Consider the following 11133-nt stretch of genomic DNA (forward strand, 5'->3'; position numbering starts at 1 on the left):
TGCATTGTTGTATTAAAATATCGTTTGTTTGGTGTATTGGTTTTCTTCTTACTGTATTGTGGTATTAAAATATCGTTTGTTTGGTGTATTGGTTTTCTTCTTACTGTATTGTTGTATTAAAATATCCTTTGTTTGGTATATTGGTTTTCTTCTTACTATACTGTTGTATTAAAATATCGTTTGTTTGGTGTGTTGGTTTTTTCTTACTGTATTGTCGTATTAAAATATCCTTTGCTTGGTATATTGGTTTTCTTCTTACTGTATTGTTGTATTAAAATATCCTTTGTTTGGTATATTGGTTTTCTTCTTACTGTATTGTTGTATTAAAATATCCTTTGTTTGGTATATTGGTTTTCTTCTTACTGTACTGTTGTATTAAAATATCCTTTGTTTGGTATATTGGTTTTCTTCTTGCTGTATTGTTGTATTAAAATATCGTTTGTTTCATGCGTTGGTTTTCTTCTTACTGTATTGTTGTATTAAAATATCCTTTGTTTGGTATATTGGTTTTCTTCTTACTGTACTGTTGTATTAAAATATCGTTTGTTTGGTGTGTTGGTGTTCTTCTTTCTGTATTGTCGTATTAAAATATCCTTTGTTTCGTATATTGGTTTTCTTCTTACTGTATTGTTGTATTAAAATATCCTTTGTTTGTTATATTTGTTTTCTTCTTACTGTATTGTTGTATTAAAATATCCTTTGTTTGGTATATTGGTTTTCTTCTTACTGTACTGTTGTATTAAAATATCCTTTGTTTGGTATATTGGTTTTCTTCTTACTGTACTGTTGTATTAAAATATCCTTTGTTTGGTATATTGGTTTTCTTCTTGCTGTATTGTTGTATTAAAATATCGTTTGTTTCATGCGTTGGTTTTCTTCTTACTGTATTGTTGTATTAAAATATCCTTTGTGTGGTGTGTTGGTTTTCTTCTTACTGTATTGTTGTATTAAAATATCGTTTGTTTGATGTGTTGGTTTTCTTCTTACTGTATTGTTGTATTAAAATATCATTTGTTTTGTGTATTGGTTTTCTTCTTACTGTATTGTTGTATTAAAATATCGTTTGTTTGGTGTATTGGTTTTCTTCTTACTGTATTGTTGTATTAAAATATCCTTTGTTTGGTATATTGGTTTTCTTCTTACTGTATTGTTGTATTAAAATATCCTTTGTTTGGTATATTGGTTTTCTTCTTACTGTACTGTTGTATTAAAATATCCTTTGTTTGGTGTATTGGTTTTCTTCTTACTGTATTGTTGTATTAAAATATCCTTTGTTTTGTATATTGGTTTTCTTCTTACTGTATTGTTGTATTAAAATATCCTTTGTTTGGTATATTGGTTTTCTTCTTACTGTACTGTTGTATTAAAATATCGTTTGTTTGGTATATTGGTTTTCTTCTTCCTATATTGTTGTATTCAAATATCGTTTGTTTGGTGTGTTGGTTTTCTTCTTACTGTATTGTTGTATTAAAATATCGTTTGTTTGGTGTGTTGGTTTTCTTCTTACTGTATTGTTGTATTAAAATATCGTTTGTTTGGTATGTTGGTTTTCTTCTTCCTATATTGTTGTATTCAAATATCGTTTGTTTAGTGTGTTGGTTTTCTTCTTACTGTATTGTGGTATTAAAATATCGTTTGTTTGGTGTGTTGGTTTTCTTCTTACTGTATTGTTGTATTAAAATATCGTTTGTTTGGTGTGTTGGTTTTCTTCTTACTGTATTGTTGTATTAAAATATCGTTTGTTTGGTGTGTTGGTTTTCTTCTTACTGTATTGTTGTATTAAAATATCGTTTGTTTTGTGTATTGGTTTTCTTCTTACTGTATTGTTGTATTAAAATATCGTTTGTTTGGTGTGTTGGTTTTCTTCTTACTGCATTGTTGTATTAAAATATCGTTTGTTTGGTGTATTGGTTTTCTTCTTACTGTATTGTTGTATTAAAATATCGTTTGTTTGGTGTATTGGTTTTCTTCTTACTGTATTGTTGTATTAATATATCCTTTGTTTGGTATATTGGTTTTCTTCTTACTATACTGTTGTATTAAAATATCGTTTGTTTGGTGTGTTGGTTTTTTCTTACTGTATTGTCGTATTAAAATATCCTTTGCTTGGTATATTGGTTTTCTTCTTACTGTATTGTTGTATTAAAATATCCTTTGTTTGGTATATTGGTTTTCTTCTTACTGTATTGTTGTATTAAAATATCCTTTGTTTGGTATATTGGTTTTCTTCTTACTGTATTGTTGTATTAAAATATCCTTTGTTTGGTATATTGGTTTTCTTCTTACTGTACTGTTGTATTAAAATATCCTTTGTTTGGTATATTGGTTTTCTTCTTGCTGTATTGTTGTATTAAAATATCGTTTGTTTCATGCGTTGGTTTTCTTCTTACTGTATTGTTGTATTAAAATATCCTTTGTTTGGTATATTGGTTTTCTTCTTACTGTACTGTTGTATTAAAATATCGTTTGTTTGGTGTGTTGGTGTTCTTCTTACTGTATTGTCGTATTAAAATATCCTTTGTTTCGTATATTGGTTTTCTTCTTACTGTATTGTTGTATTAAAATATCCTTTGTTTGTTATATTTGTTTTCTTCTTACTGTATTGTTGTATTAAAATATCCTTTGTTTGGTATATTGGTTTTCTTCTTACTGTACTGTTGTATTAAAATATCCTTTGTTTGGTATATTGGTTTTCTTCTTACTGTACTTGTTGTATTAAAATATCCTTTGTTTGGTATATTGGTTTTCTTCTTGCTGTATTGTTGTATTAAAATATCGTTTGTTTCATGCGTTGGTTTTCTTCTTACTGTATTGTTGTATTAAAATATCCTTTGTTTGGTGTGTTGGTTTTCTTCTTACTGTATTGTTGTATTAAAATATCGTTTGTTTGATGTGTTGGTTTTCTTCTTACTGTATTGTTGTATTAAATTATCATTTGTTTTGTGTATTGGTTTTCTTCTTACCGTATTGTTGTATTAAAATATCGTTTGTTTGGTGTATTGGTTTTCTTCTTACTGTATTGTTGTATTAAAATATCCTTTGTTTGGTATATTGGTTTTCTTCTTACTGTATTGTTGTATTAAAATATCCTTTGTTTGGTATATTGGTTTTCTTCTTACTGTACTGTTGTATTAAAATATCCTTTGTTTGGTATATTGGTTTTCTTCTTGCTGTATTGTTGTATTAAAATATCCTTTGTTTGGTATATTGGTTTTCTTCTTACTGTATTGTTGTATTAAAATATCCTTTGTTTGGTATATTGGTTTTCTTCTTACTGTACTGTTGTATTAAAATATCGTTTGTTTGGTATATTGGTTTTCTTCTTCCTATATTGTTGTATTCAAATATCGTTTGTTTGGTGTGTTGGTTTTCTTCTTACTGTATTGTTGTATTAAAATATCGTTTGTTTGGTGTGTTGGTTTTCTTCTTACTGTATTGTTGTATTAAAATATCGTTTGTTTGGTATATTGGTTTTCTTCTTCCTATATTGTTGTATTCAAATATCGTTTGTTTAGTGTGTTGGTTTTCTTCTTACTGTATTGTGGTATTAAAATATCGTTTGTTTGGTGTGTTGGTTTTCTTCTTACTGTATTGTTGTATTAAAATATCGTTTGTTTGGTGTGTTGGTTTTCTTCTTACTGTATTGTTGTATTAAAATATCGTTTGTTTGGTGTGTTGGTTTTCTTCTTACTGTATTGTTGTATTAAAATATCGTTTGTTTTGTGTATTGGTTTTCTTCTTACCGTATTTTTGTATTAAAATATCGTTTGTTTGGTGTGTTGGTTTTCTTCTTACTGCATTGTTGTATTAAAATATCGTTTGTTTGGTGTATTGGTTTTCTTCTTACTGTATTGTTGTATTAAAATATCGTTTGTTTGGTGTATTGGTTTTCTTCTTACTGTATTGTTGTATTAATATATCCTTTGTTTGGTATATTGGTTTTCTTCTTACTATACTGTTGTATTAAAATATCGTTTGTTTGGTGTGTTGGTTTTTTCTTACTGTATTGTCGTATTAAAATATCCTTTGCTTGGTATATTGGTTTTCTTCTTACTGTATTGTTGTATTAAAATATCCTTTGTTTGGTATATTGGTTTTCTTCTTACTGTATTGTGGTATTAAAATATCCTTTGTTTGGTATATTGGTTTTCTTCTTACTGTACTGTTGTATTAAAATATCCTTTGTTTGGTATATTGGTTTTCTTCTTGCTGTATTGTTGTATTAAAATATCGTTTGTTTCATGCGTTGGTTTTCTTCTTACTGTATTGTTGTATTAAAATATCCTTTGTTTGGTATATTGGTTTTCTTCTTACTGTACTGTTGTATTAAAATATCGTTTGTTTGGTGTGTTGGTTTTCTTCTTACTGTATTGTCGTATTAAAATATCCTTTGTTTCGTATATTGGTTTTCTTCTTACTGTATTGTTGTATTAAAATATCCTTTGTTTGGTATATTGGTTTTCTTCTTACTGTACTGTTGTATTAAAATATCCTTTGTTTGGTATATTGGTTTTCTTCTTACTGTACTGTTGTATTAAAATATCCTTTGTTTGGTATATTGGTTTTCTTCTTGCTGTATTGTTGTATTAAAATATCGTTTGTTTCATGCGTTGGTTTTCTTCTTACTGTATTGTTGTATTAAAATATCCTTTGTTTGGTGTGTTGGTTTTCTTCTTACTGTATTGTTGTATTAAAATATCGTTTGTTTGATGTGTTGGTTTTCTTCTTACTGTATTGTTGTATTAAAATATCATTTGTTTTGTGTATTGGTTTTCTTCTTACCGTATTGTTGTATTAAAATATCGTTTGTTTGGTGTATTGGTTTTCTTCTTACTGTATTGTTGTATTAAAATATCCTTTGTTTGGTATATTGTTTTTATTCTTACTGTATTGTTGTATTAAATATCCTTTGTTTGGTATATTGGTTTTCTTCTTACTGTACTGTTGTATTAAAATATCCTTTGTTTGGTATATTGGTTTTCTTCTTGCTGTATTGTTGTATTAAAATATCCTTTGTTTGGTATATTGGTTTTCTTCTTACTGTATTGTTGTATTAAAATATCCTTTGTTTGGTATATTGGTTTTCTTCTTACTGTATTGTTGTATTAAAATATCCTTTGTTTGGTATATTGGTTTTCTTTTTACTGTACTGTTGTATTAAAATATCCTTTGTTTGGTATATTGGTTTTCTTCTTACTGTACTGTTGTATTTAATATCCTTTGTTTGGTATATTGGTTTTCTTCTTGCTGTGTTGTTGTATTAAAATATCGTTTGTTTCATGCGTTGATTTTCTTCTTACTGTATTGTTGTATTAAAATATCCTTTGTTTGGTGTGTTGGTTTTCTTCTTACTGTATTGTTGTATTAAAATATCGTTTGTTTGATGTGTTGGTTTTCTTCTTACTGTATTGTTGTATTAAAATATCATTTGTTTGGTGTATTGGTTTTCTTCTTACCGTATTGTTGTATTAAAATATCGTTTGTTTTGTGTATTGGTTTTCTTCTTACCGTATTGTTGTATTAAAATATCGTTTGTTTGGTGTATTGGTTTTCTTCTTACTGTATTGTTGTATTAAAATATCGTTTGTTTGGTGTATTGGTTTTCTTCTTACTGTATTGTATTAAAATATCGTTTGTTTGGTGTATTGATTTTCTTCTTACTGTATTGTTGTATTAAAATATCGTTTGTTTGGTGTATTGGTTTTCTTCTTACTGTATTGTTGTATTAAAATATCGTTTGTTTGGTGTGTTGGTTTTCTTCTTATTGTATTGTTAGATTTTATTGAAGACCCAGCTCTTATATTTAAGGTTTTCTGGTTTATTAGAGAGAGACGCTGTGAATGATTGGAACACTAAAAAAGGAAGTGAAAAAGACGACAAACCAGATACTTCCGGTTACTCTGGAGGTGAGTGGAATTTGTCAACAGTTTTCATGTGGGCATAAGGTTGATTAGAAGTAGAGATATGTTGGAAGACATGAGTTTGTGATAAAAGTTAGTAAACCTAAACCTAAAAATGTAACTAAAACTTTAATAAATAACATGGCCAGTGTAAAGAGTTAAAATGGCAGACATTATAAAAGTTTTTTAGTAATTCAGAATACCGACAATATTACTTACTTTATCTACTGACAATAGTAAAACAATATTACTCACTTTATCTACTGACAATAGTAACACAATATTACTTACTTTATCTACTGACAATAGTAAAACAATATTACTTACTTTATCTACTGACAATAGTAACTCAATATTACTTACTTTATCTACTGACAATAGTAACACAATATTACTTTCTTTATCTACTGACAATAGTAACATAATATTACTTACTTTATCTACTGACAATGGTAGTACAATATTACTTACTTTATCTACTGACAATAGTAAAACAATATTACTTACTTTATCTACTGACAATAGTAATACAATATTACTTACTTTATCTACTGACAATAGTAATACAATATTACTTACTTTATCTACTGACAATAGTAACACAATATTACTTACTTTATCTACTGACAATTGTAACACAATATTACTTACTTTATCTACTGACAATAGTAATACAATATTACTTACTTTATCTACTGACAATAGTAACACAATATTACTTACTTTATCTACTGACAATAGTAACACAATATTACTTACTTTATCTACTGACAATAGTAATACAATATTACTTACTTTATATTCTGACAATAGTAATACAATATTACTTACTTTATCTACTGACAATAGTAATACAATATTACTTACTTTATCTACTGACAATAGTAACACAATATTACTTACTTTATCTACTGACAATTGTAACACAATATTACTTACTTTATCTACTGACAATAGTAATACAATATTACTTACTTTATCTACTGACAATTGTAACACAATATTACTTACTTTATCTACTGACAATAGTAATACAATATTACTTACTTTATCTACTGACAATAGTAACACAATATTACTTACTTTATCTACTGACAATAGTAATACAATATTACTTACTTTATCTACTGAGAATAGTAATACAATATTACTTACTTTATCGACTGACAATAGTAACACAATATTACTTACTTTATCTACTGACAATAGTAACATAATATTACTTACTTTATCTACTGACAATAGTAATACAATATTACTTACTTTATCTACTGACAATAGTAATACAATATTAATTACTTTATCGACTGACAATAGTAACACAATATTACTTACTTTATCTACTGACAATAGTAACATAATATTACTTACTTTATCGACTGACAATAGTAACACAATATTACTTACTTTATCTACTGACAATAGTAACATAATATTACTTACTTTATCGACTGACAATAGTAATACAATATCACTTACTTTATCTACTGACAATAGTAATACAATATTACTTACTTTATCGACTGACAATAGTAATACAATATTACTTACTTTATCTACTGACAATAGTAATACAATATTACTTACTTTATCTACTGACAATAGTAATACATTATTACTTACTTTATCTACTGACAATAGTAATACAATATTACTTACTTTATCTACTGACAATAGTGATACAATATTACTTACTTTATCTATTGACAATAGTAATACATTATTACTTACTTTATCTACTGACAATAGTAATACAATATTACTTACTTTATCTACTGACAATAGTAATACAATATTACTTACTTTATCTACTGACAATAGTAATACATTATTACTTACTTTATCTACTGACAATAGTAATACATTATTACTTACTTTATCTACTGAGAATAGTAATACATTATTACTTACTTTATCTACTGACAATAGTAATACATTATTACTTACTTTATCTACTGACAATAGTAATACAATATTACTTACTTTATCGACTGACAATAGTAACACAATATTACTCACTTTATCTACTGACAATAGTAACATAATATTACTTATTTTATCTACTGACAATAGTCATACAATATTACTTACTTTATCGACTGACAATAGTAATACAATATTACTTTATCGACTGACAATAGTAATACAATATTACTTACTTTATCGACTGACAATAGTAATACAATATTACTTACTTTATCTACTGACAATAGTAATACATTATTACTTACTTTATCTACTGACAATAGTAATACATTATTACTTACTTTATCTACTGACAATAGTAATACGTTATTACTTACTTTATCTACTGACAATAGTAATACGTTATTACTTACTTTATCTGCTGACAATAGTAAAACAATATTACTTACTTTATCGACTGACAATAGTAATACAATATCACTTACTTTATCTACTGACAATAGTAAAACAATATTACTTACTTTATCGACTGACAATAGTAATACAATATTACTTACTTTATCTACTGACAATAGTAATACAATATTACTTACTTTATCGACTGACAATAGTATTACAATATTACTTACTTTATCTACTGACAATAGTAATACAATATTACTTACTTTATCTACTGACAATAGTAATACCTTAATACTTACTTTATCTACTGACAATAGTAATACATTAATACTTACTTTATCTACTGACAATAGTAATACAATATTACTTACTTTATCTACTGACAATAGTAATACAATATTACATACTTTATCTATTGACAATAGTAATACATTATTACTTACTTTATTTACTGACAATAGTAATACAATATTACTTACTTTATCTACTGACAATAGTAACACAATATTACTTATTTTATCTACTGACAATAGTAATACAATATTACTAATCTTAACGTACCGACAAAAGAGTTAAACTTTACCTCTAATCCGATAATAACAATAGAAACTTTCAGTTAGACGTTGTATCTAATCCGATAATCGCAATAGAAACTTTCAGTTAGACGTTGTATCTAATCCGATAATTACAATAGAAACTTTCAGTTAGACGTTGTATCTAATCCGATAGTTACAATAGAAACTTTCAGTTAGACGTTGTATCTAATCCGATAATTGCAATAGAAACTTTCAGTTAGACGTTGTATCTAATCCGATAGTTACAATAGAAACTTTCAGTTAGACGTTGTATCTAATCCGATAATTGCAATAGAAACTTTCAGTTAGACGTTGTATCTAATCCGATAATTACAATAGAAACTTTCAGTTAGACGTTGAGGCTTGGCATGGCCCAGCGCGTTAAGGCGTGCGCTTCGTAATCTGAGTGTCGCGGGTTCGCGCCAAACATGCTCGCCCTCCCAGCCGTGGGGGCGTTATAATGTGACGGTCAATCCCACTATTCGTTGGTAAAAGAGTAGCCCAAGAGTTGGCGGTGGGTGGTGATGACTAGCTGCCTTCCCTCTAGTCTTACACTGCTAAATTAGGGACGGCTAGCACAGATAGCCCTCGAGTAGCTTTGTGCGAAATTCCAAAACAAACAAACAAACAGTTAAACGTTGTATCTAATCCGATAATTACAATAGAAACTTTCAGTTAGACGTTGTATCTAATCGGATAGTTACAATAGAAACTTTCAGTTAGACGTTGTATCTAATCGGATAGTTACAATAGAAACTTTCAGTTAGACGTTGTATCTAATCCGATGATTATAATGACACCTTACAGAAAAACATTTGTCTTAGCTGAAGTACTCAGTAAAGGACAGTAATTTTGAATTACCTGTTAATTTTAACAGTTTCACAAACAGAGCATCCCGTTTTCCTGGCGTTACACAAAAGAACTAAACTAATTGTATTGTAGTTCTGGTGTGTTGTGCTCACATGGACACAGTCTAATGATGTTCTGGTGTGTTGGCCACAGTCTAATGAATTCTAATTCTATATGTTAAGCCTATTTACCGTTTCCTGAATTGACCCATGCGATGACGCTTCTCAAAAATTTCTAGTGTGTATTTTGAAATTTTGTCAGAATGAAATGTTAGCCTTATTTTGTGATATTTTAACTTTAGATGCGGTTTCTAATAACTTATCTTTTTCCCAACAGGAGGACTAGCCGCCCTATTAATCGGGATGCTGCTTCTCGGGGCTGTTTTAGGGATCTGCGTATTTTTTGTTTATTCGTTTTATAAGAATCGAAAGAATCCAGGAGTTGGAATGTCTGTGAAATTTGTGAATAGTGAGGCTTAGACACAACGTCTTACACTTAACATGTGTTTATTAAACTGACAAAGCCTTTAATTTTTGTTTCGAAAAGCCACTAGGAATACCGGTACTTAGTAAGTAAATACTTCGTTTAAAGATTTTACTTAGCTAGGTGTATGTTGCCTTTATAGAAAACAAAACTTGAAATATTAATGTTTCATTGTTTTTCACAAATGTTCTTAACAGTTACGTGAACGTTAAAACTCTGAAGACACTTCCAAACAACACATCAGAACCACAATCATCTCTTGTCACTTCACCACCTAATTATACGTAAAAATAATGTGTTTTTAACTGAGTTATGGATGTAATTATTTAATTCTGTTTAAGAGAAATTGGAACTATATATATATATATATATATATATATATTAAGTTGTACTGAATTATTTATTCAGATTTAAAAAAAAAATACCCGAGTGATGATAAATAAATTATCATAATTTGTTATTTCTTTATTTTGTGTCTGGTTTTTATTATTAATAAGTAAATAAATTTTATATCAGGACGGCTGGTGTGGATATTAACACTTTTACTAATAAAGCAGAGAACAACGTTTCGAAGATAGCCTAAGGTGGCCGAAACGTTATTTTCTGTTTTATTAGCGAGTGTTAAAACCCACACCAGCCGTTCTGAGATACATTTTTACTTCTAGTGGGTTTCTCCTCATCACGAAGTAAATGTATTATTTTAAGGGGAGAAAATAATTCATAAAGACCCAAAATTATAAAATGAGTTGATATATAATAATTTATTAATCACAAATTTCAAACTCTAGAAACGTCACAATGGTAAATATTGAAATAACCTAGGTGAGTTTACGAAAAATAATGAATTATCTCGACACGTGATATTTCGTTACTAAAGACAATCTTCTGACGTAAGTAGTTAACCGATAAGAATATCTGTTTCATAAGCTCGAGAGCTCGTGACCCTAAAAGGTTCAAGTTTCGATACCCAAAGCGAACACGACACAAACAACTCATTG

The 11133-nt window shown here is 27.9% G+C and overlaps 1 protein-coding gene across 1 annotated transcript in view; it reads left to right on the forward strand.

Moving 5' to 3' along the window:
• LOC143241839 (uncharacterized) overlaps nucleotides 1-10603 on the forward strand; it is a 28368-nt gene extending 17765 nt beyond the window's left edge. Inside the window, exons 4-5 of the mRNA XM_076485115.1 lie at nucleotides 5826-5906; nucleotides 9989-10603. Coding sequence (XP_076341230.1) covers nucleotides 5826-5906; nucleotides 9989-10131 — 224 coding nt within the window. The 3' untranslated portion in view covers nucleotides 10132-10603. The remainder of the gene's footprint in view (nucleotides 1-5825; nucleotides 5907-9988) is intronic.
• The last annotated feature ends 530 nt before the right edge of the window (nucleotides 10604-11133 follow it).

This window comes from Tachypleus tridentatus, unplaced genomic scaffold (genome assembly GCF_004210375.1).
Source record: "Tachypleus tridentatus isolate NWPU-2018 unplaced genomic scaffold, ASM421037v1 Hic_cluster_1, whole genome shotgun sequence".
Taxonomy (NCBI): Eukaryota; Metazoa; Arthropoda; class Merostomata; order Xiphosura; family Limulidae; genus Tachypleus; species Tachypleus tridentatus.